Genomic DNA, 26567 nt, shown 5'->3' on the forward strand with positions numbered 1-26567 from the left:
GAATATTCTGCCATGCAATGCAAAACAAAATCCTTGCTTTCACTTCCATTTTTAAGATTTGCAAGTATTTTTATTACTTTTTATTCTGAGAAGGTTTCCTTCAACAATATTAACTGGTTTTAATATTGGTTTAAATCCTGGTGACTTTGCTGTTGCCTCTGTGTCCACTGACCCCTTCTTTCAAACTGGATTCCACAGATTACAATGGAGTTCTGTACAGTTCTGTTCTTACAGATTCACATGCCAGGTCCAAGCTCTTGCAGTAATACGACTATTGTTAAATGCAGGAAAGTGTCATTATATAAAAATTCTGGTGTGTCAAGTACCTGTCACAGTTACGTTCACCCTTATGTGACACATATGTGCTCAAAACTTACTTTCAGGTAGTTTATTCAAGATTTTCCGTAACACAATCTGATAAGTAAACTGTCCTTAATGCTTACAGGTATGAGATGGGGAAACTTATCTTGAACAAACTTCATCCCACATAAGATGCGATGCAAGAACTCCTGTATCACAGCACCCTTTAGGCCTTGTATAACCCTTGGGACATTGTGGCACAGTGTGTTGAAAACATTAGGAATGAGGCTGGCTCTGGGAAACTGCAAGTTCTGCAATATCATTTGTTTGGACTTGCTGTCTATATGGTTCAAGAGTTGTTACATGTATCACTTTCTCCCAGTCATCTGAATTATGAGTCATGCAAACTGAAAGTGGAAGGCGTATGTGTGAACAAAGCCGATGTGCCTGTTTGTGGAGTTTGTTGTCAGGTTTACTTAGCTCTTGTTTTCTGTCCTGCCCCATCTAGGGCAAATAAGTTTGAATTTTTGGCAAGTCCAGGTAGCTGCTACTTCAGGCGACAATCTGGGACTAAGACCTGGCAGTTAAAGGATAAAACCTCACACCGGTAAGTCTCTGGAAGTCTCCCATGACTCAAACTTCCACCTACAGCTAAAAGCCTGGCCATCTTTGTTTTGTTTAACTGAGCAGTAGCAAGAAAACCGCACCAGCTGAGTGCTTAGCATGATAAATACACAAAAATGTCTCTCAAGAATCCTCCTTGTCCATGGGTTGCCTGCAGGACGCCCTGCCACGCACAGGCCAGTTAATAGCTAAAAGCACATGCAGAGATAGAAATAGTTTCCAAACCCAGAAAGCAAACCTGAAATTGGATCCGTACAGCCAGGCTCTTGGAGCTCAAATGGCAAGTCTCCTCCTTCGGATCTGACTGCAAGCTCAGGACTACAGTCTATAATCAGCTAATTTTTTACCTCAACCGAATTTGAAACGTGGTCTGACTGAAGGGAAACCTAGCCTTAAATAAATTTATTAAATAACAAAAAAAACCAAACCCCAAACAAAAAAAACTTACGAGAATACATATATATTAAACTACCCTTCTATGAACGTGACAGAATCAACTGTAACTCACACTCTAGGCCTCTAGAACTGGGGCTCTGTGGTGGCTGAAGCACAGAAGCAAACACCGAAGGAAAGAGGCAGCCAAGCTGCCGCCATTAACCAAGTACGCCACTTGCGCAAATTTCCCTTTCCTCCTAGGCCCTACCGCTAGCCATGTGGCGTAACGGCTTTAGCGAATACGGATGCTGCACTGCGGCGATGGTACAGTTCAACCAAACTTCCTCCCTCCCCCGCCCACTTCGACGTTAAGGCCACCTCCTTTCTCGGTGGTGATTGGCAAGACGGGCGGAGCCCTTCGCGGCGATTGGCGGTTGCTGGAGGGAGGTGGGGTAGGTTGCGTGAGGGGTAATAAAGTTAGTGGGGCTGTGTCGGTGCGCTTTAGACGCGGCGGCGAGTCGGCTCTCTATGGAGGTGGCGGAGGGAAGTGTTGGGCCGTTGCTGCGCCTGCTGTGGTGACTCGGAGACTCGCCCTGTCTCGCGCGCTCCCCCCTTCCCCTCCCCAGCCCCGGTCCCCGGCTCCCTTCCCCTCCCCCCCCTTCTCTTGCCTTTTCCCCTGCCCTTGGTAGCCGCCGGGACCCGGGGAAGCTGACAAGGCCTTAGGGAAGGTGAGAAATGCGGGAGTGGCGGGAGAGTCATCTGGGGCCGGGAGGGAACGGGTACTGCTGCAGCCGTCGCTTAAAATGGCGGCTGCCCGAAGTGGCCGCCATTTTCTGGTCGGCTGCTTCTCTCTTTCTTCCGCACAAAATGGCGGCTCGGGTCGACGGCCTCTCTCGCTGTTTGCTTTCGGATCCCGGCCGTGCTAAGCGAAGAGGTAGAGGAGATCGGCAGGCCCCGCTAGGCGCGGAAGGGAAGCTGAGCAGAAGCGTTTGAGGCTAGAACCGCGTATCTGCAGCGAGGGAGATGGCGTCGGGTAGCGCCGGTTCGTAGCTCTGCCTTTCGGGAGATAAGATCGGCTGGAGGATCCTTGTCTCTAGCGGCGGTCTCTGGGGGCCCCGGGTGCCCGAGAGATTTGCCCTTGGAGGGGAGTAGTTTCAGTATGCGTAGCGGACTGCGGTCTCGGGATCTTCTGGGATCCGCATTGCTGGGGGGGGAGGGGGGGAGTTTGTTCTCAGGAGTCGGTGGCGAGAGGGTTTTTCTTTTTTTTTTTTTTTCTCGTTCATTTACTCTTGTCTGTTTGTCGTGGAAGGGAGAGTGGACTGCCGAGGAGCCGTGTCTGTTGGCAGCAGCCTCGCCTCGCCCATGTTTCCTGTTCAGGCTTGGGCGGCGAGTAAAGCGAAGGCGGGGGCGGTGATGCCGGGGGGATACCGACTGCTTCCCCCCTCCTCCCCTTTCCGGGTGGACCGGGGCGGGTGCTGCGAGTGGAGGGCGCCGTTTTGCGCCGGCGGCGAAGGAGCGGATCCGGCTCACCTCCCTCGCAGAGAACAAAGAGCCGGCCGGGTTCCTGGCGGCGCCTGAGCCTGGAAACGGGCGGCGCCCGCTGGGGGAAGGGGGGGCGGCTCGGTGCGCCCGGAACCGCCATCTCCATGCGGCAGGGTAGCGCCTGCCTCCTGTTGGGGGCGCCCCTCCCGCTCCCGCAGCCCTTTTGTTCGGCGGCAGCCATGTTGGGAGCCGTTCCTCGTGCCCGCGCTGGCTCCTCCGCGTCGGCGAGCGGCCGGTGGCGGGGTGCGGAGGGCTGCCGGGCCACGGTGCTAACGGCCGCCGCCTTCGTGGGGAGAGGTGCGTTCTGTTGGGCGTTTCTCAGGCTGGCTTTCCGAGGAGATGACTCTGTGCTTAGTACTGTAAGGTCTGGGAGCAGATCTGTGATGGAGCCTCAGAATGCCTGTGGGTCTTTTTTCGTGCTCCCCAGGCGTTTGTATCCCCGTGGTTTGCGTTCTGCTACGTGAGCAGTGCAGTGAAATTCTGCTTTCTGCTGCTGTCTTGCAAGCTAAAATTTGAGGTGGGCAGAGGCGATTTTTTTTTCATTATTTAGCAGCTTAATTGGCCGTTTGGACTTTGATGTAGAATACAGGCCTTTTACTGTATTAAGTGCATTTTGTGATCTGGTACTTCTCACTTTGAAACTCGACTACTTTGTCTTGCCATAATTGTAGTTGGTAAAGCATACCAATAAAGGATTAATTTAATTATGCTATATTATCAGGAGAAAAAAACCCATCTTTTTGTGTGCTTTTTTTCTTTGCAAGCGCGTTTGGGGGGGGGGGTTGACAGGGTAAATTTGAGGCTCTTACTTTCTCAGTCTGGGATTCACTTACCTCCTTCTTCACCCCCGTTGGAAAACACGGCAATAATCATGAAATTGGCCTTTCTATGAGTATCCCCAGTATTGCATAAGTAAGAGTTTCTTACCTTTTATGAAGTTTAGTGTTTGAGGGTTCCCCTTCTCTAACAAATGTTTGTACTTTTATTGTAAGTTAGATACTATGGCTGCTAGTAAAACAACTATAATATGAATGCTTGATTTGTCTTTCTAGGTTTTGTTTTTCCCCACCCCGTCAATTTAATTTTATTCTTTTGAAGATTCTTCGTTGTCAAGCCGCCAAAGTGGAGAGTGCGATTGCAGAAGGGGGTGCTTCTCGTTTCAGGTACCAGTGCTTTTTTTTAATGTTTGTTTGATGAACACTTGGCAGTGGAAACTGTCCTTTGAGGAGAACTTAAATTTGTCTTATGTTTATACCAAAACTGACGTGTAATTGTAAGCATTGGGATTTGGAACTTAAACAAGATTACGTGCTTGTTTTTAACAGTGCTTCTTCAGGCGGAGGAGGTGGTAGGGGTGCACCTCAGCACTATCCCAAGACTGCCAGCAACAGGTATGTCATCTTGCTATTGAATTTGGCATGATATCAAAGGCAGTGAATGCTTGATGGTGAATACTGAGTTGAAAGTAGAGTATTCTTAAAGTTGGACAAGGAATACTTACTGAGTTCATGACATGTTAATGTTCTCCAGTCTGTGGCAAGATAGCATATAATTTGTTGAAAGTGTGTGTCATGAGTAATACGAGGTGCACAGACTTTTTCATGCATTTCATTTAAAGTTCAGAGGGTTTTCTTGGGTGTCGTTTTTTAAAATTTTTATTACTGTTGAGTGAATACTTTACTGTGCATCAGATATTGCAGTGTTGGTAGGGGTGAGTGCCTGCTCTTACCAAAGCTAGTAACAGAATTAGCTTAAGTAAGGTAATACTGAATGGTTAAAAGGTCAGTTCCTGAAATTGTTTGTTTGTTTAACAAGCATATTCTTAAAATTTTTATAGCGAGTTCCTGGGGAAAACCCCAGGGCAAAACGCTCAGAAATGGATTCCTTCACGAAGCACTAGACGAGATGACGACTCCGCAAATGACAAAGAACGACATGATGCAATCTTCAGGAAAGTAAGAGGGTAAGTTCTTTGTGAGATTTTTTTTCCCTTACTGTTTTCTTCAGCGATATGCATCTAATAAATGGGTTGGAGGAAAGGAAGATATGTTGGTCTTGAGTTGGGGGGGGAGCCAGGGTAGGGATATCTTTGGGAGGGAAGGAGGCAGAAACTGATAGGCCATCAGCAGCAAACACTTCAGAAATAATTCTCATGAGAGAATTAATCTTTTCAATAATACTTTTTACATTCTAAAGCTCTACCAGAAGAATAGTTGAATGGAAAATGCAATTCTCAGTTTTTGTTTAATAGACTTTAGACCCAAGTTTACCTTTATTTCTTAAATTACTTGTAGCATGTTTACAATATTTGTAATCTGGATTTTTATTTTGTTTTTTTCTCTTTAGCATACTAAATAAGCTTACTCCTGAAAAGTTTGACAAGCTATGCCTTGAGCTCCTCAATGTGGGTGTAGAATCTAAGCTCATCCTAAAAGGGGTCATACTGCTGGTAAGATGGCTGCATTTCTTTTAACTATAGTTTTCTTGCATGTTGAAAATGGAGGTTGTCTGTTTTTGATGGGATACAGAAGTGGCATGGCTAATGTGGTGTTTGATAATCCAAACATACAGAAATATCATTCCAGCTTTTTGTGTAAAAAGGATATACTGAGGAGGAAGTAGACCTAATGCTTTAACTTTCTGTTTTAGAAGTCTCAAGAATTACTAAAGGTTACTGGGGATTTTTTTAATAGTCTAACATGCTAGTTAGCAATCTTTACTCTCCTGGCCCCCGTCTTCCTTTTCCTGTTTTCCTGACAAACAAGCCTAATGGTCTTGGAAATGCTACCACAGGTGACCTCTTCGTATACTGGTTTCACTATCATGTCACTTTGTTTAATCTGAGATTAGATTGGCAATACTAACTTTGGTGTTCTGATGATAAACTTCAAATTTGTCCTGTCTGATGGCTAAGGATTATAGAAGCTCTTTGGTAGCATAGAGTAGCTTTTTTCCTTTGCTTCATCAGTAAGACTAGTGTTAAAACAAAATCCATTATTTCTGTATGTTTGAAATGGCAAAAAATAGGTGCTCTAGATCATATAGAGTGGTAATATTCCATTATGTGTCTTGCAACTCACTTTACTAATAACTTTTTCATCCTACTACACGCTACCTTACTCAAAATAAATTTATTTAGATCGTAGACAAAGCCCTTGAAGAGCCCAAGTATAGCTCACTGTATGCTCAACTATGTCTGCGACTGGCAGAAGATGCACCCAACTTTGATGGCCCATCAGCAGAGAGTCATCCAGGACAGAAGCAAAGCACAGTGAGTATATCCCTCAATCTGGAATGATAAATTTCCCTAGCACATACAGTTGCACTGACTAGCGTAATTATTTTTTGTTCTCTCTTCTTAGACATTCAGACGCCTCCTAATATCTAAACTTCAAGATGAATTTGAAAACCGAACCAGAAATGTTGATAGTAAGCTTTAAAACCACTTTAATAGAGACTTTATTTACCTTCTTTTTTCCACAGCTGTGTTAAACAGGCTTTTTTGTTTTCTAGTCTATGATAAGCATGATGGTCCCCTCCTCCCCGAGGAGGAGGAACAGAGAGCCATTGCCAAGATCAAGATGCTGGGGAACATCAAATTCATTGGAGAACTTGGCAAGCTTGATCTTATTCATGAATCTATCCTTCATAAGTGCATCAAAACAGTGAGTATTCAGATTGGTTGGGGGCTAAGAGCAAAATAAGACTTCTAAACTAAAAAATGTAAATGTTCATGTAGCTTTGGGAATCTTGGAGCATAAAATACCACAAAAACGTTTCCTGTCAATTATCTACCCTCCACTGTTTGAAATAAACAGTCTTGGTGTGATTAAAAAGTAAAATTGGCATTGTTCAAATCCATGGGAATTGTCTCCAAGTGAAGGTGTAGTTTGGCCTAGACAGAAGTACTGCAGGTACTTCAAAGTACATACACTTTATGTAGTAAGTACTTCAATTAGCAATTCTTAAACTAATTTTCAAGTCCATTTGTTGTTGGAACAGGACGAAATGTTTGTGCATGTGTCTGTGTACAAAGTTGTCTCTTACTGTAAATCATCGTTTATAATACGTTGAAATAGCTAATTCACCTCTAATATTTCAGCTTTTGGAAAAGAAGAAGAGAGTCCAACTCAAAGATATGGGGGAGGATTTGGAGTGCCTCTGTCAGATAATGAGGACAGTGGGACCTAGATTAGACCATGCAAAAGCCAAGGTATGTGCATATCCACTGCAGTCATTAAACTAGTTAAACTATGGCTAAGACTTTAACTGCTCGAACCTTCTATATTCAATGTTCTATTCATAAGTACAAAACTGAGGTCTGACTTGCGGAAAGCAAGAGTGCAAACAGTTGCGCCTGCATCAAATCTCTTGATAGCAAAAAGAGCCAATCTTTGAAATGGGTTTAATTGTCTTCCCAGAATGCAGTTAAGGTCATTAGCAAGTCATAGAAGTGAGAATGTTGGTTCTCTAAATGCTGCCTTGAAAGGATGTGGTGAGGAACTCTAATCTGAACACAACTAGGTGATCTGACAGATGTATTTTGGACCTTGACTTGTGAGTTGTGAATGTAAACTTGAAATGGTGTCATAGTAATGAGAATTTTGGCAGGTTTTCATCTTTGATTCAGATGAGATGTCTTGATGTGTTAGCTTTCCTTAAGCTCTACTGCTGTCAAGAAGATTGAGATGGCAGGAAAGGGCATTCTGTTCTATTACTTGATCTTAGATGTCTTGAATATTATCACCTCTCCTGAAAATATTTGACATGGATAGAGTTAGCCCTCACTTGTAACATTGCTTCTGTTCCCCCAGTCCTTAATGGATCAGTACTTTGCCCGTATGCGCTCCTTGATGTCAAGTAAGGAATTGCCAGCAAGGATTCGTTTCCTGCTGCAGGTATGATGATAAAATGGCTTACTGCGTCCTTTTTCTTGCAAAGTTGTCTTGAACCCTTTCCTGATAATTCATTATGTTCTAAGGATACTGTGGAGTTGAGAGAACACAACTGGGTTCCTCGCAAAGCTTTTCTTGACAATGGACCAAAGACTATCAATCAAATCCGTCAAGATGCAGTAAAAGTAAGTGTTGCGTGTGAAGACTTATACTTGGCTTTTGCTTAAGTGTTAAAGTGAATCCTTATGCTGCTTACTACCTGTCACAAAACTCATGCTGTGCACTAATGAATAGTTCTCACAGCAGAGTGTGACAGTAAGGGATTAAGGGTTAAAATCGGTTGGACTTTTATAGTTCAGGGCTAAAAACTCGACTTATCAGAGGTTATTATTCCCAACTGACCAAAATTACAATTCCTGTTTCAAAGGATCTGGGAGTTTTTATTCCTGCTCCTATGTCTCAAGGGATGAGAAGTGACTTCTTTCTGGAGGGACCCTTTATGCCACCCAGGATGAAACTTGACAGGGACCCACTCGGAGGGCTTGCTGATATGTTTGGACAAATGCCAGGTACACTGAAACTGCAAGGCTGATGGGATGACTGCAGTTGTACTGTATTGAAGAACTGAAAATGTCTTTTGTCTCCTTAATACAGGTAGCGGAATTGGTACTGGTCCAGGGGTTATTCAGGATAGATTTTCACCCACCATGGGACGCCATCGTTCAAACCAACTTTTCAATGGCCATGGGGGTCACCTCATGCCTTCTGCTCAATCCCAGTTTGGAGAACTAGGCAAATCTTTTCTGAAAAGTCAGGTAAGGAAGATGCTGTTCACAGGGTGACCTCAGCTTGTTTAGAAGCTCTTCTACAGATGCGTATGTTATGGATTATAGTCTGCTTATGTTGAAAGACTTCCTCAGATTTGATTCTGATAAGAACTGATGCTCAGCTGATGCAAAAATTCTAAACCATTTTTTAAATTGTGCAAGAGATGCAAGGAATACACTTTTTACTGCAAGAAAAGGTGCATGTGGCTTTGGTGGGTCAGAATGGTGTGTTTTATTTAAAAGATAGCCCTGTTTTTAGGGATAGATGCTACTCTCCCACCACCCCTGCTCCTTCTTTCTCCCTTCCTGGCAAATAGAATCTTTGTTCCTCTGGTCCCTCTGGTACTACTTACCATATGATGTACGCCACTCCATCATCTGCACTTCTTTCTCTATATCTCCCTTTCTGAAATAGGGGCAAAGCCAGCTCTACCATAACCAGAATCAGGGACTCTTATCCCAGCAACAAGGACAGTCGAAGGATATGCCACCTCGGTTTTCTAAGAAAGGACAGCTTAATGCAGATGAGGTACATTACATGCCTACATTACTTAAAGCCTATTCTAAATATTGCCCAATGATTATAGCAAGACGCGTTATTATGAGGACTAATGCTGGAACTCTTTCTCCTTCTCCTCCTCCTTCTTTGTCCCTTCCTCTTTCACCTTACCCCTCACTTTCCTTAGGGTATCCAGCGTCCTATGAGCAAGACTGAGATATGAGGGCAATTTCTTGGGGTGTCCCTTCTTTGCCCCACACCTCCCCAAGAACACTACTCTGACATCAGTTCCCATGCATCATATTGATAACAATACATTTAATTAAAACTTCAGAAAATCCTGAACTTTAGAAACCCTGAAGTGCTGGACCAGGCTAAATCTATTTTTTAGATTTTTTTTTTTTAGAACTGGCGAATAGACAAAATGTCAAAAGCAAAGTGAACTGCATTGTTATTTTGAGTGTTAACCAGACTTGTATCTTGATTTCTGAGCAATTGGTAGACTTCTATCTTGGCTGTAAAATACATCAGCAAACTCACTAAGTGTCTTCTTGGGTCTCTAACATACCGCATCTAAAAGGAGCAATTCCAGATCTTGATACCAATGGAACTAAATACCAGTAACTTGCAGCAGGTTGTGATTCATCAAGTTGTGCTTTTGGGGGAATTTCAGTAATGTGGCTTAATCTGTATTTGAGTGTTAACATTGTAGAAATGGAAAAATCATGCTTCAGTGGGATCAGTTGGTGTGAGTCCATGGCTATGTATTCTTGGTCAGAATACTTGAAACAGTTCGAGTTTTTTCTGACTTATCTGCTTACAGATTAGCCTGAGACCTGCTCAGTCTTTTCTAATGAATAAAAACCAAGTGCCAAAGCTTCAGCCCCAGATAACTATGATTCCTCCCAGTGCTCAACCACCACGCACTCAGACACCACCTTTGGGACAGGTAAATATGAAAACTACTGTATATTGTTGGTTATACTTAATTTCTTCATGCATGGAAAGCTTAGACAAGTTTCTAGTATGGGAAGGGAGAGAGAATTCTAATGGCACAGAGCAGGAGATGAGATAAGAAAAGAATGTATGAAAACCTAATTTGACTTTGATCTGCTGTTGTACATATTTAGTGTTCTTAAACTTGATGTAAATGTAGGTAGATGTACTGCAAAGAAACAAATTCTGGTATCTTTTTCAGCCTCCTCAGCTTGGTCTTAAAACAAATCCACCGCTTATACAAGAAAAGCCTGCAAAGACCACCAAGAAACCACCTCCTTCTAAAGAAGAGCTACTTAAACAAACTGTAAGTTAAGTATGTAGTAGTAGTGCTTCTTGAAGCCTTGATTATGCTCTTCAAAAATGAATGTTTAACTATACTTTTTTCCTCTAGGAAGCCGTTGTGACTGAGTATCTGAACAATGGAAATGCTAATGATGCTGTCAATACTGTGAGAGAAATGAGAGCTCCAAAACACTTCATTCCTGAGATGTTGAGCAAAGTAATCATTCAATCCCTAGATAGATCAGATGAAGACAAGGAGAAAGCAAGTACTTTGATCAGCTTGCTTAAGCAGGAGGGAATAGCCACAAGTGACAACTTCATGCAGGTACTGCAATCCGCTAGGCTCACAGTCCTTTTTGTTTGGCTGTTGATGGTGTTAGCTTGTGTAAAGGCAGTGTGCAAATTTTTCAAATGCTATTGATCTGAGGAGGTAAAAATAACGTATGAACCTCTAATGGGTATAAGAAGTGATGAAAGGAAGAAGTGTAGGTACAGGATTCATGAACTAGAAAGGGGGAACCTTCTGGCAACTGATTAAATGCAAAAAAGAAACATGATGTTCCTATGTAGTAAGAGTATTACTGTGCACAGGAACAAAATTACTTCAGAATTTGAACTTGTGTGTTCACTGTTCTTAGGCATTCCTGAATGTATTGGACCAGTGCCCAAAACTGGAGGTGGACATCCCATTGGTGAAATCCTACTTAGCACAGTTTGCAGCCCGTGCCATTATTTCAGAACTGGTGAGCATTTCTGAACTGGCTCAACCACTGGAAAGCGGCACCCATTTCCCTCTCTTCCTGCTTTGCCTTCAACAGTTAGCTAAGTTACAAGATCGTGAATGGCTAACAGAATTGTTCCAACAAAGCAAAGTGAATATGCAGAAAATGCTACCAGGTAAGAGTTACCAAATAGCTCCTATGACACCTCATATTAGTGTATGCAAAATGTTTTTTCCTCTAGTTCTTTTCACCAAAGTACAATAACATACAAGGTTATTTTGATACAATCAACTGTCATGATTCTTAAGAATGGTGTTTCTTAAGAGGCGGTTAGACCCATGAACCGTTGATGATAGCTTTTGGTTAGCACCAGCACTCAAGTGTGTCTTTCTTATTTACTTGTCAGAAATTGACCAGAACAAGGACCGCATGCTGGAGATCTTAGAAGGGAAGGGGCTTAGCTTCTTGTTCCCACTTCTGAAACTGGAGAAGGAACTGCTAAAGCAAATAAAATCGGATCCATCCCCTCAAGCCATCTATAAGTGGATTAAAGATAACATTTCACCCAAACTTCATGTAGATAAGGGATTTGTGAATATATTGATGACCAGGTGAGATGCTATCTTGATGTAGTTTAGGCCCATGTTTTGTTAAGCTACCAGTAAGTCATTAACCATGTAAAGGCTGACGTGTTCTCTGTGCAGAAAAAGGTAGAGTACATGGGGAGATAAATTGTTCTGAGCAAACATCCACTGTGTTTAAACACACATTGTATTTGAGAAGAAAAGCAAGTCTCCAGGCTTGCATGAGTGTCCAGTGTTGCCTTTCCTTGGGAAGAAGTCTAGATCTGTGTATTCTTTTTCTAAAATGTTTCAGAGCCATAACAGAAGCAAAACTGATTTTTGTGGTTCACGGTCAACCACAATATTAATTCACTGTGCATGCACCTAACTGCTGATAAAAGCAGGAGGGTATTTTTAGCAATAGCTAGTAAACTGAACTCAGGAGTACTTATCTTAACTGTTTAGACCATGAAATCCAGCTGTTGTATCTTAGTTTACAGAACTTAGCTTTTTTTATTTTGTCCAGTTTCTTGCAGTATATTTCTAGTGAAGTAAACCCACCTAGTGACGAATCAGATTCTTCATCTGCTCCATCTAAAGAGCAGCTAGAGCAGGAAAAACAACTGCTTCTTTCCTTCAAGCCAGTAATGCAGAAGTTCCTCCATGACCATGTTGATCTGCAAGTGAGTGCTTTATATGCACTCCAGGTGCACTGCTACAACAATAACTTTCCAAAAGGTATGTGCATCAATATCTTAGCCAAAACTTAACTTGTGTCTACTTGCTTCTGTCTGTATGTGGCTTTCAGGCTTGTCACTATGTTTCTTAGAGTCAAGCTGTTCAGAAGTTTATAAAGCTAACAAAGCTTAAATTTACTTTTGTAGGCATGTTACTGCGCTTCTTTGTTCATTTCTATGACATGGAGATCATTGAAGAAGAAGCCTTTTTGGCATGGAAAGAAGATATTACTCAAGAGTTTCCAGGGAAAGGCAAAGCTTTATTCCAGGTAAATTTGCTAACATTAGACACTTGTCTTTTGTGATCTCTGCTGCAGTGGAGTGTTTGAGAACCTTCAGACTGTGGTGAAGACTCGTTAATGTCTAGAAACTTCATGGAGTATTTCACTAGGAAGAAGTGAGGCAGGATGAACTGATCTTTACTAGGGACCTACACTGAGTGCAAAGTGTGGCTGAAAGATTTTTAAAATGAGTTGGGGGGTGGGGGGGAAGCAGCATTCTGTGGAAGTACATAGCAGGGAACTAATTCCTGCTCCCTTAAACCAATTTTATGTAACTGCAGGTAAACCAGTGGCTAACCTGGCTGGAAACTGCTGAAGAAGAAGAATCTGAAGAAGAAGCTGACTAAAGAACCAGCCAAAGCCTTAAATTGTGCAAACATACTGTTGCTATGATGTAACTGCATTTGACCTAACCACTGCGAAAATTCATTCCGCTGTAATGTTTCACAATATTTAAAGCAGAAGTATGTCAATAGGATATCCTCTGCAAAAGGTTTTTGTAGTATGTCTTAATAGTCTACAATAAAAATATTTTAGAGTATCTTTAATGTTTAGATAACAGTGTATTAGCAGCATGCAATAATTACATCATAAGTTCTCGAGCAGAAGCAGTCTGTTGCAAGGGTCTTCTTTGCTGCCAGTTATCATAGGCTGTTTTTAAGTTAGAAAACTGAATAGCAACACTGAATACTGTAGAAATGCACTTTGCTCAGTGTAATACTTGAGTTGTTGCAATATTTGATTATCCATTTGGTTGTTACAGAGAATCCTTAACTGTAATCGATGGTTGTTGCCGTAATAGTATATTGCCTGTATTTCTACCTCTAGTAATGGGCTTTATGTGCTAGGTTTTAATATCCTTGAGCCTGGGCAAGTGCACAAGTCTTTTAAAAAGAAACAGTTTACTTGCACAAAAACTGATCAGCTGAAGAGATGGTTTAATGCCCTTTGGAAGAGGTTTTTGTGGGTGTGAAACATGACATGGTGAGAAATTTGAATTGGTCCCTCTATTATAGTACTGAAATTAAGTCTACTTAATTTATCAAGACATGTTCATGCCCTGATTTTATATACTTGTATCTATCAATAAACATTGTGATACTTGACTTGTTTCTGAATGTCTCCCAGTAGAAGAGCTTTGACAACTAGTTTACTTATGGAAGGAAACCTCAATGGGAGTTGACTTAGACTGGGACCATCTTAAGATTCTTTTCATAATTGTCTTAACAAGCAAATGAATTCTAAATAAGGTCACAGATAAAATTAGACACTGCATACTTGCTGTGACAGGAGGAAAATTAAGAAATTTTGAAGAAATGGTAGGTGTTTGCCTTGTGGTCCAATACATGCTTTAGCAGTGAGTATGTGCTTTTTAACTTCCTAATGCTTTGAACTTGCCCCAGGGTCACATGCATGCGTTTTAATTAAGCGGCACTGGTTATTAGCTGCTTGTTTCTCAAATCAAATTGGCAAAAAAACCCAAACACTAAAGAGTTTAATCATGTTGCATTGTACAGGCTTGAAATGTCATCTATTAAATACTCAAAATTCTTAACTTCCTAGAACCTTGTCCCTAGTGGAATTTTTTTCCTCACTGACAGTTGGAAAGTGATGTATTCGTAATGGCAAAACAGTAGTGTCTCCTTGACTAAAACTTGGTTTTGCCAGTGATGGAAGTGCTTTAGACTGCATACTGTCTTCTGCATTGTGGGAAATGAAAAAGTGGAGCATGAGAAAACTAGAGATGATAAAGGGTTTGCGTTGAGGAGAGGGATAGTTTGCATTTATGTATTTTGAAGTGTTATGACTGGGGCACTGGGTCTGGTTCTCCTGTTCTTGCTGGCAGTCTGCTGTGAAATGCAGGCTTCCTAATCTACAGTTACAAGTAGTGGCCTCTTGTACACTTGTCAGTTAGATTCGCTTCAGTGAGTTTCTTCACATGCCTCTGTAACTTGCTGTACAATGTGTAGCTCAGTAAATCCAGGTGCTGTGATTCTGTAAACCAAATGACATTCACAAAGGGTATTTTAACTTCTTGAATTGCTAACGATTTCATGACACTGAAACAACCATCTCTGTGTTTCAGAAATGTGTATCTAGCAGTAAATGGGAGAGCAGGGTATTTCTGTAGACCAGTTCAATTAAGAGGGAAAGGAAAGCACTAACTACACTTAGGTGGCTTGAGGTTGGGAGCTGGCTGCTTTTGATGTTGCTGCAATGTCTGTGTAACAATGGCGAGCAGTGACATCATGGGGTCTCCAAAAAAGTTCTTCATGGTGTATTGTTCCTCCCAGTCATGATGCAGAGCTGTCTTCAATTTATGAAAGTATTTCGTAGCTGTAGAGTAATACAGTTGATGTTAGATCTACAGGGGCTGCAGGCTTTACCCTTCACTTCATGTCCATTCTTGGGTAGACAAAGATGCTTCTCAAGTGGATGTCCTTCATACTCAACTAAGGTTCTGCAGTTCAATACCTTTGATTAGGGTAGAAGAATAGAAGTATAGTTTCAAGGTTCATTTACTCCTACTTAATTCCAAATTCTTCTTTTTCAGAATTGCAGTTTTACTTTGAGTGTAGTAAGATGCAGTGTAGTGAAATATAGCATTGTTTCAATAATGGGATTAAACTTTGCTGTTGCAGCTGATCAGTTTAGTGCTGCATGCCACCAGAATACTACTTTTTGTGTACTTCAGTTATAGGTCACCAGATAAACAATGCACTTCATTCCTATATGCTGCAAAGCTGAAGACAGGGAGGAACCACAATTCGTGAAAGAACAGTCCTAACCAGTAGCTCCAACTAAACTTCCTGCAGAAGTGAGGTAAAAAGGCAATAGTAGAAGGAGGTGCAAGTAAAATGATTCCTAGTCAAAACTTCAGGAGAATAGAACCAGAACCTGCAACTAACCTTTTCTGAAGTTTTGGAGAGGGTTAAGCTGGCAGCTGTAGATGGTTTGAAGAGCATAATCAAGCCTTGTATTCTTGCCCAGTCTAAATGCAATTACTATGATCTTATGTACTTGTGCATGGGGGCTTTGCTACTTGGCTTGTTTGTAACTAGGCGCTGAGTTAGGAGCTCTTACAGAAAACTCCTGTAGGATAGAAGAATGACCAAAAATGTGGACTAGAACCTATGCAGTAGAAAATACTACTGGACTGTAGAATTATTCTCCATGATGAGTCACTTGCAAAATTTACATGCAGTTAGCATGAGCAGATCTCGTTTGAAACAGATATAAAAATGGCTCTTAGAACTGCAATGTCTACATCAAAATGGCATTTCCATAGATAGGAAAGGGAGGATCTTAACCTGATCTTGGACTACAGTTTTTAGTGCTCTATTGCAGTGCTTGTGACTTAAGTCAATCTGGAAAAGGGGGTGGGTGTTCAATTGGTCTGACTTTTGTGTGGCTTCTAACTATGAGTTGCGTTGTACTTCAAATGTAAATAGAGCATACTCAAATAGTAAAGTCACAGTCAAAATTAAACCAATATAACTGATGAATGATAATGGCTTTTATTAGTATTACTTTGTTAGGTATAATATAACTATGCTTACAGGAGGATTGGGAAAAAATGCATATTAAAAGATGTTTCATACCAGTTATGAAGTTTATCTTCTGAAATGTACTAGGTTGTGGTTACCATTCAGGAAGCTTCACTTCCACGTGTCAAAGTTGCCTGGTGTACTTGGCAGTGAAGTGTTGGAAAGCATGTCCATTTAAATGAGTCGGTCCATATCAGATTTAAAGGTTCCTACAAGAGAAGTTACAGGCTGGTTATTGAAAATGACCAGTGATCACAAATTCTCACCTTTTTCCAAGAAATTCTAAGTGTAATAGTTGGACTGCTATTTATTGTCACTGTTTATACCAGTAGAAGACTACATCTCTTTCTCAAGCTGCAGTTGTCCCTGGTGCATTAAATTTGGATAGATCAGGAAAGTGTTCTGATAAAGTTCCCAGAAGTCAACACATCTTTGTAACTCTGCACAGGCATTATTTTTTTTCTCAGGGAAAATTGCAGGAAGAAGCCTTATGGGGGTGGGGGGAGGAGATTGGGTACAGAAAACATTTTTGTGAGTGTGACTTTGCTGACCTGCTTTTTTAGCAGATGGAAGGTTCCACCTGAATGTGGTTTGGATTTCAAGGGTTTTTTTCCAGAGCAGTGAATAAATCCAAATGATTAGATAATTCCACCACAGTCTTGAAGAATAGTTACTGTAAATTTTTAGAATGCATTTGGAAACATGAATTATCATAGTTTATGTTGCAATCCAGGCTAGCAGCTGCAGTGACTGACAAAAAATGGGTTTATTGCCAGTTCATGCTTATTCTCAAATCATTTACTAGATAGCTGGTGCAGTAAAGTGAAGGGGAGAGCTTACTCTTGCATGTACCCAGAGAAACCTACATTTATGAACTGTTGCTTGCTGCTGTGCTTACTTAAATGCTGCTCAGTTAAGGCCTTAACAGTGGCAAACAAGTATATTGGCGTGCTCTGGTCTTGTGTGCAGAGGGTTTAGATTATGTGGCAGCAGCAATGTCACAAGTATTCCCCTAACCTAGAATAAATCATGAGGAGGTTGATACTTTGATGAATAACAACAGTGCAACTCCCTGTGTATGCCCCCATTCCACCTCACTCCCTTTAGGGTGGAGAACTAATGCAGGGCTGTTAAAAAGAGAGTTCCCTGCAACTGATGCCTTGTCTGGCCAGTGTTAACAGCTGAAGGGGTGGGTAGGACACAGTACTGTGCTGAACTAGGGAAGCAAGAGTGATAATGGGGTGTGTTTGGGAGAGAATAAAGCAGCAATAAATGCTTTGCACCCTCCTGGAATGAGGGGGCAGGCTATAGAGGAAAAGGAGGGTGGTGATATATGCCATGTTATGTTGAAATAATACAGAATTGCTGAGGCGTGAGTGTACGCTGTGGTTAAAACAGGGTCTGGGCTCAAGTATTTTTTTTACTATTCTCAGTGTGTGAGACCAATATGTTAATTTTGAAGAGTTGCTTAAGTAACTAGTTGCATTGAATACAAACCAGCTTTGAAGCCAGTGACATCATACAATTATGATTTGAACCAATATGGAAAATGGTAATTGGAGTGTGAGACTAGTGGCAGAATGTGTCAGGATGTCACATAGAGTACTCGATGATCAAATGCACTTTGGTTGGTGAAGCTGCTTTTTCCTCTCACCTCGTAAAAGTTGCCGTATCTTCCAACTTTATCGTTGCTGCTTTTTATCTTGAATTATGTTGGCCAGAGACCAGAAGTATTCAGCAGTTGTCTTGCCTGTACAGGCAGAGAAGGTCTCAGTTTAGGGGGGCAAAGTCTGCTTATAGGCACATCTATAAATTGGTATAGTTACTCATATGTTGTATCTTCAAAATAGAAATAACTATGCAGCTGAGATTTAAGCTGCTCACTGTAACAGGAAAGAAATAAAAAGAATGGTACAGCACATCTATAGTTGAAATAAAAGAGACTATATCAATATGGCTTTGAGATACCTGCAGAGTTCTTATGCATCTGCTTCCAGAACAACCAAGACAAGACCTCCAAACAAAGCTTGCTATTGCTTCAAAAATAGCTGCATGAAAACTTTGCTCTCTAGTAAGATACAAACCAGTTACCGTATTTCCCTGGATCCACTCTTCTCCAGGTAGTGCAGAATAAGCTTCACTTCTAAATGACCGAGAAGTCTCTGGAACAAAATCAGGCCTTTACCTCTGAGGTTCAGGGACTGAATAAGATTACTGGGTAGAAGGAGGTCCTTGAATGGTGTGGCTTTTAATGTGGTGATGTTGAAGTGATACAGGCTCATCTGGATTCATTTTATGGAGCCCACATCCCTTCCTCTAACAGATTCCATACAGCTGGTAGTTGGAGCCTAGTGAAATGTTATTTTTAATGAGTTTACTAAGCAGCCATGACAACAGAGTTAACTTGGCATAAATACATGGCTGGAGTGAGGAAAGCAACCATCTGAGTGGGGTTTTTATTTTCAAATATTTTGAAGTTAATAGCAATGTAAATCTTACAGCTAGTTTTGGTTATGTTAGCAGTGAGAGTGCCTGAAGGCTCTCTGATTTGTGAAGTATTCCCAGAATTTTATTATCTAAGAAGCTATGCAAAACACTTAAGATTGTAAAAGGCAAAGGGATCTTTAACTGGTTTGATAAAGTATGTAGAAGATGAAGAGTTTATAGAATTTGTTCTGTTATAAAATAGATGTTTTTCTTTTTGGTGGGATGAAGTGAAATTTGAGAAATGAAGGGTAAGTTAGCTAGAACGCTAATTAAAATTGAAATACGGGTGAAAGTTTGATTTGTATTTCTAAGGTGATTTTGTTTAACTGTTTAAGGAATGATTGCATATTCTTTCAGACTTCATAGACAGTTGAAGATTTAATCACTTTAGAATACTGAATGACTGGCCTTTTTCAGAGAAGAATCTTGCAGCTTTGAATTAAATATTCAAAATAATACTAAATTACACCAAAGTTGGAGTTCATGGTGCTAGAGCCTTGCTTCGTTTCTGCTGTTAGCCAGGGCAAGTACTGATCTGCATCAGCTCTGGGACCCAAGGTATGATCAGCTACTTGAAAAGATATTTAATTGGAATTGGTCTCTTAACATTTTTCCTATACATTAGTCAAACTGTAAAGCCAAAGTCTAGTACACTTTTGTGTTGGGAATTTACATTCTGAGGAAAGGAATTTGGCAGATTCCTGTGATACTATACTGCCATTATGATTCAGCGATAAGGTGACATCATACAAAGAAGTCTGGAGAATCAGTTCACAGCTGCTCCTTTAGAAAACAGTTGCTCTCCCCAGCAAAGTAATGCACAAAGTGCCAAGCATGCGCATTGGGCCATCTCTGCGTTCCTTCCGAGCCAGATGCGTAAAGCAGGGGAAGTATTTAAGGCCTTAGTTTTTTCTATAAGTATATATACAAACATATATATGTATATTTTCTATATGTACATTATATACATATTTGAGAGAGATATCCCCATTTATTTGTATTTCTTTTGTTCCTCTTACACAAATGCCATTCACTTAAGTTATTTTAAGCTTATATTACTTGCTGAGTTTAGTATCTCAGATTCTGATTAACAGTAGAAGCATTAATACTAATCCCCCTTCCCAGTATTGACACAAGAAAACAACAGGAACTGTACTTGGGTACAGCTGACACTTTAACCTTAAATATTCTCAAAACATGTAGCGCAGTGAGCCAATCTGAGAAGTGCAAGACTGTCTCAATTTTCAAACAAAGCAAGCTGGTTTAGAGCCCTAGCCAGCCTTGGAGGAAGTGCCAAGCATGACAAAGTAATAAGAGCTAGGGTAGGTGTACTTGCACTACTTTGAGGAATATGGAGATAACTGATTACTCACTGGATCAATACATTGGTTTTTGTGTCCTGCTCCAGTGAACATTTCCATGGTGACCTGCAATTTCCCATAGTTTTCCAGCTAGAGAATTGATGTAATGACAGTACCAACTGTTAACTTTCAAGACCATGAAGTATTTGGATATGATGAAAGGCCATTCATAAATTCAATTTGATAAATGGCTCAGTATATTTACAATGTTGGTATGGATCATAATGCAATAAAAGCCAAAAAAACCCACCTCTAGGTGCGTTTTGGCACATATCTTCAATAGGTTAAACCCGTGGCAGCCCACTGAAATCAGCAGGAGTATATTGATTGTAGCAGTCCAGTGGCTGGAATATCTCTGATAAAATACACTGCTAGTATAAGCCATCTTAAAGAATATGTTATTCTATCAATCAGCTCTCCTTGCTGAATTCTTGCCAGTGCAAAGTCCATAGTAATCATTATGAAGGACTCAAAAAGAACTCAATTCAGGAAGTGGGCCAACATGCAAATCATTTAGTATTTTACATACTCTCCTAAAAAACTCTCCACACTCAATCTGATGTGTAAGAGGAAATTTCATTGATTCAAGCACTTCCTTTCCTTCTTGCTTTTACAAATGGACTGCTCCTTGGTCAAACAATATAAATTCAGGTAATATTGTTATTTCTGACATCATATGAGCTTTGGATTTCATGTTTAAGTAAGGAACATTAATAAAAAAGATTTTAGTTGAATACTGGTAATCCACCTCTCTGTGCAGTAAAATACATAACCAGCAGCTGAGAAGTAAGACACTACATCATGAGAACACTAGAATAAGCATAGGCTTTCTATAGAACTTAGTGCATGCACTAAAACAGCTCAGTCTTAACATATGTCCACCTGAGACCTCTGTGATACCAGTACATACACTCAGAGTCCCCCACTCCCTGCAATGCTATAAATTTGGGTAAGTTACATGCTGTACTGTCTATGTGTACTTACCACAAAACTTCTGAGAGTTCCATCTTGATTTTTTCAGATGCTAATTTGCTAGATACTTTCACAGATGCACAAAAACCAATTCTTAAGTTTAGCTGACACTGAGAAAGAGCTTGCTGTTGACGTTTGCTGAAATAGCAGACCTAAAATACAATTTGGAAAAAATCCTAAATGTAACAACAAAAAAAAATCTCATAAAAGCCAAAATATGAAGGGAACTGGTAGATGGGTACCAACTGTATTACAAGCCTGTTCTTGGAAATCTCCCTTTAAGATTCAGAGTGCGATCCAGGCTCACATAAACTTGATCCTACCAGATTGTTCTTGGGGGAAAGGAAAGGGGTAAATTGTATCTAAAATTGGAAACCAATTCAAACAAATAACAAAGATAATGTCTGAGCTACTGTTTTGCTGGGTGGGATTCCTCTTACTTAAATTTAACTACCCAAATGTTGAGTGTCTAGACATCTATACGCTCCTTAGGCAACAAACAAACAGGTTCCTCAAAAGTGATTCATTCCACCTACCTTAGATAATTATCTTAGGATAGGAGGATTTGCCCTCTGGGGATGCCAGTCCATGGGCCTCCATAGGCCTGTACAAGGTGTCTAGACTGCTAATTTTTAGATGTCTGAAGATAAATGAAATTCATCTGAATCACCTGGCCATATAACACTGAAATAAAGTTTGCCATAATTCCATATTAAGACCTAACTGCACTGTACACAAGTTGTGTGGTGTCCCAGTGCTCCGCCATGATTAGGCACATCCACGTTCTGACACCTGCTGAAAGCAGACCACAACTGTCCCTGAAAAGCATTAGCAGCAATTGGTCCCTCTTGGTTCATCAAGACTAAGTTTTTAAAAACGCATTTATTGTGTTTCAATAGGACAAAATAAAATGCGAGAACATAATGGGGAAGAATATACATCAAAACCCAGTTTCAAACTGTATTGGTGGAACCAGCTGAACCTCCTGTTCCTAGCAGTGTTCTAGAAATACAAATGCCTAGATTTCTAGAATCACTAGAAGTTCAAATTGTTTGAGTTGGTCCATTTGCCTAATATACAGAAGTTATCATTTGTTTTAAAGTTTGTGCCCTGGAAAATCTAAGCCCCACTCTGGGGAGTAGCTAGCAACACTGAGACTCATACTTTGGCAATCTCCATCAATTTTCAATTACTTTCATTATTAAAAATATACACCTTATTTCCTGTTTAAATGAAGTTATCTTCAACTTTTAGTCACTGAATCTTGTCTCACTTTTGTTGGTAGAGGAAAATTTAGGAATCTGACTGATCCAACCCTAAATTTCTTTTTTCTGATCACAGTCTTAGATTGACTTGTCTTCGGGAAAGAAACTTAGAAATCAACATGGGAATTTTCTCTATACAGCCCTTAGAGTAACCCATTTAATTAGCATTTCAAATTTGGATATTTGACCTGTAAGAAAAAAATGAGACATGATGCAGGAAATACATACTTCTACATGAGAAAAATAAAAATAGCGCTACACATAAAGAAAATCTTGACCATAATGTCTCACAAGGTCTCTAAAATCAATATTTTTAAATATCTCCTTTCAAATGCTCATTTTATTGAATCATCAATCTCATATACAGATTTATTTTGTCTTTTTGTTTATCCTTCTTGATTTTTCTTCTTCTGCAGACCTCAGGAGTTTCTCCAAAACACTGTATTTCCACATCTATAGCCCACATTCTTTCCCCTATTCAAGTGAGTGTTTCTGCCTTCCAGCCTCACTTCACCCCCCCGCAGCTTGCTTTCTCTACAGCCTCTTCAGCTGCTGCAGCCCTGTATCTTTGAGAGTGTTCTCCATGAGGCCAAGAGGGACAATTATTATGAAATTCAGAATTACCATAAAGAGAAAGAAATCCATGCATACTTCTTCATGCATCACCCTGTATATGTGTTATGTCCCTCCTCCTCTCTCATTTTCAATCCTAACCATTCAAAAACATGAGATGGGTCCATTAAAACCTAAATCCAGAAGGTTCAAATTAGAAATAGAGGCACACAGTAAATACTGGTTTGTTTTTATTTGCTTTTCCAGTTTTGTATGACTTCAGACATTCAAACTTTTCACTGCAACTACAAGGACTAAACACTTAAAAACCCCAAACAACTAAACAAAAAACCCACAACCAAACCAACCAACCAACCAAACAACAAAAAACAACCCCACCACCAGTGAGTGTTAGTTTTTATTATTCTTGCAGGTGAGGTTTAGAGAAAGCACTGGGTAAAACAAGAATCAGGATCGAATGAGCTGGCAATAGTGAATACAGAAGCTTGATGCTCTCTTTCTCTCGGGTAAAACTGTGTTAATCAAAAGTAACTCCTGTGAAGTAGACAGTAGGTAAAGAAGTCTTGTAATCTGACAGAAATCACTAGGTATCTACTGATACCTTTTAATTAAGAAGCTTACTTTTCTTTTAAATTTAGAATTGTCCTCCCTTGATTCTCTCAGCTGGATTTTTAGCTTATTCTTTTTTTCATGCTCTACGTGACTGTTCTCTAAGATAATTTTTTTCAATGGTTATTCTGTGCAACTCCAACTTGCTTTCAAAATAATTCTTTTCCACTTGACACTAATTATGGCTGTAATTCCTTTAACTAAAGTGACAAGAGCATTCCCTTTTACATCTCTAAACTTCATAGGTTAATATGAAGTTATATAGTAGCAACTGAGTTGTCAAATTACTGTTAATGACTGCTTTTGTTAAAAAAAAAAAAAAAATTGCCAAGTAACAAGTTTCTAAACATCGTTCCAAAGATTAAGTGTGGATTTACCATATTTACTACCATGGGCTTCGGCACTCTGCCTCTCAAGGTTCACATGAAAGGGAAGAAGCTTAACCAGTGCATGTCTTCCTCTAACCTCTTCCCACTGCCCCCTCAAAAGAAAAACTGCAGCTGAATTCTGCTTACAGTGTTGAATTTTGTTGGTTAGGGGTTTTTTTTTTGGTTAAATATATAACCTATGAGCTACTTGGAGCATTTACAAGAAAGTATATTCCACATGTTGATCAAAATTGTCATCCCCATCAGATAGATGCAAATCTGAAGGATTTCTGCTTTGAGAAAAAGAAATTTATTGGCTCTGGAATAACCAGCCTTGCTGTACCTTTTCTTTTATACCCCAACAGTTATAACACTAGCTCATTTTAGTCGTATCACATTTACTAATTCTTGAAAAGAAATAATAAAAAATGCATGTTCCTATTAATAGAAGTGATGTTTGCATTTGTAGCAATTACCAGCATAAGACAGTTGACCAGTGAGTTCACAGCAAAGAAAATTACAATTAGGTGTTAAACTAAATCAAATTGGAAGGCAGGGGAGGGATACTAAATATTAGGATAAGCCCTTAAGTCTAGGGAGATACATTCACTAGACTGCAACTAATGCAGCTCTGATTCACTGATTATGATATCATCTGTGAGCTTGTAGGTTTGTCTAGGGAAGCTTTTCCAGACAATTGACATAACAGAATTTATGTCAGGATCTACGAGTTGTTTGAAAGTAAAGTATTTTTGATGGGAAGTCTACACCTCTCTGTTCAGCTCAAAGTTTTCTTCTTTTAAACTGTCTCAGGCACAGCTGCCTCCTTTTTCTCTTGAAATTGCTGCTCCCAGTTGTAAGTTTCTGCCCAGGATTTCTCTGCCTCTACTATAGCCAGAGATGTCTCCCCTAAGTACGAAGCACAGGTCTGCTTTCTGCTGGGAAGCATATAGCTTCAGCCTCAGCTACAAGAGGTCCAAAAGATGAGATGAACATTTCTATAACCCAGCCTCAAGCACAACCCACATACTGAGAAGAAATTTCCTAGACAGTTGTTTAGTTGGGTAGCTTCTTCAAGAAATCCTGAAAGAAACATCTAAGCTGAAACATGTCTGTCGCATCCCCTGCTGTGAGGGAACAAGGGTTACGCAGGCATGACTGGAACCCTTTGTACTAGCTACCTCTGAAGTGATTCAGGGCACTACAGGTGCCAGTACCAGAGGCACCAGGTAAGTCTTAGTATGCTTCAGGCACGAGAAAAGTATCTTCTCTTTTCCCTCTACACTAGAAAAGCTAACTACAGCATGATAATTCTGTTAGGGTAAGTTAGCTGTCAGTCTTCCCGTGATTTACAAGCTGCTTACTTATACTCATCTGGGATTTGGAGGTTTTTTGTGGGTTTTTGGTTCTGCAACCCACCCCCCCACCCCCAATGATTGGTTTGTGGGGTTTTATCTGTATGTGTGGGGTTTTTGTTTGTTTGGCTTTGTTTTTAACAAATCTTCATGGGAAGTTTCCACAAACAAAATCAATGCATGTGATTATTTGGCAACCTCAATAATTGTGCAACTATGACCACAGCCTATGCTGAAGCTTTCCAGAAGATACTGATTAACTGCCTACAGAAAGTACTCTGTAAAAGCAAAGCAGCTTTATAGCAGTTTACATAAGACAGGAATTGAATCAAGGCGTGCCTGGCCCAAAACCTAGCTCTTCCATATGGAGATCAACAATGAAGATTAACTATTAGCAATAAAGGTTTAACTCTGTAAGACAATTCTAGACCCAGTTTATTTGCAACTCATACTCTTGGCCAGGACTTCAACCTTTCTAATAGTAAAATTATGTGTTTATATTCTTCTCTTTTAAATCATTCAAAAACAAAACCAGATCATTTTCACTAGCCTTTCTAGCCTGAAGGAGAAAGAGGCTGTTGTACATGTTGTAAATAGTATCCTATTATTAATCAAGCAACAATGCTTGCCATTTTATAATCAAGTAAGATACAATTCACGCTCCAAGGACCTTGCAGATCAGACAAAAAGGGTCTGACATGAATTACAGGAGCCTTTATTGTCCTGTTGTGAGTTAATGGCTAAAAAAGGGTAAGTCATCTAGAATTTGAGTGAGAAACATTGACCCAATCTGTATTATTCTATTTTCGTAAAGTGATTTTTTTTGCCACAGTAATGACTACACATGCTTTCAATAATCTAATTAAATATAGGAAAATAAATTGCTTACAAAGAGTACAATAGTTCAGCAAAATATGTTACTGCATTATTATTAAAAACAACAACCATAAAAATTAATAATAAATGTGATTTTTAAATAGCAGCTGTAAATCTGAACAAGTTGGGGTTCCAGTATTTTAGGTACTGTACAACTACATAAGAAATCATCCTGGCCCAAAGCTGCTTAAATTCTATTCAAATCACACAAATTGTGAAAGGGGTAAAAAGAATTGAGTGGTTGTTTCTCCATGCAGAGGTATTGGTGAGAACATCTATGTGAAATGCAGGTCTCCTCATATACAATTGTTAGCCCACCTCTTTGCCCATCTCCTTGTCCACTACGCTTTCTTACACATTTCTTAAAAGTAACATCAAAGACAAAAATGTATGCAAACAGAAACACTACATCACTTCAGCTGAATAAACAAATAGGACATTCTGCAAAAGTACAATTGAAGGTAACTGCTAATATTTGTAGGCAATTTAGACCAAGACAATGAGCAA

General features: G+C 40.2%; 1 protein-coding gene across 2 annotated transcripts; it reads left to right on the forward strand.

Moving 5' to 3' along the window:
• The first annotated feature begins 1589 nt into the window (after window positions 1-1589).
• EIF4G2 (eukaryotic translation initiation factor 4 gamma, 2) lies at window positions 1590-16155 on the forward strand. Of its 2 annotated transcripts, XM_010563787.1 has the most exons (22): window positions 1590-1751; window positions 3940-4004; window positions 4167-4232; window positions 4679-4804; window positions 5188-5290; window positions 5981-6112; window positions 6204-6270; window positions 6355-6506; window positions 6944-7054; window positions 7656-7739; window positions 7823-7921; window positions 8164-8305; window positions 8391-8551; window positions 8979-9092; window positions 9886-10011; window positions 10261-10365; window positions 10453-10668; window positions 10982-11240; window positions 11472-11676; window positions 12155-12366; window positions 12513-12634; window positions 12928-16155. In XM_010563787.1, exons 1-22 carry the CDS (start codon window positions 1605-1607, stop codon window positions 12991-12993), a joined length of 2880 nt encoding a protein of 959 aa, XP_010562089.1. In that variant the 5' UTR covers window positions 1590-1604; the 3' UTR covers window positions 12994-16155. The 2 variants fall into 2 exon arrangements, with proteins under 2 accessions (XP_010562089.1, XP_010562090.1); XM_010563788.1 differs by lacking the exon at window positions 8979-9092.
• The last annotated feature ends 10412 nt before the right edge of the window (window positions 16156-26567 follow it).

This window comes from Haliaeetus leucocephalus, unplaced genomic scaffold (genome assembly GCF_000737465.1).
Source record: "Haliaeetus leucocephalus isolate CR32 unplaced genomic scaffold, Haliaeetus_leucocephalus-4.0 Scaffold173, whole genome shotgun sequence".
Classification (NCBI taxonomy): Eukaryota; Metazoa; Chordata; class Aves; order Accipitriformes; family Accipitridae; genus Haliaeetus; species Haliaeetus leucocephalus.

Bases quoted from the DNA above. Each gene is read 5' to 3' on its own strand.
- EIF4G2 (XM_010563787.1), top strand. From the start codon at position 1,605: ATGCTGCACTGCGGCGATGGTACAGTTCAACCAAACTTCCTCCCTCCC. The intron at 6,271-6,354 runs GTAAGCTTTAAA...TTTGTTTTCTAG, and splicing joins CCGAACCAGAAATGTTGATA to TCTATGATAAGCATGATGGT. The intron at 8,552-8,978 runs GTAAGGAAGATG...TTTCTGAAATAG, and splicing joins AATCTTTTCTGAAAAGTCAG to GGGCAAAGCCAGCTCTACCA.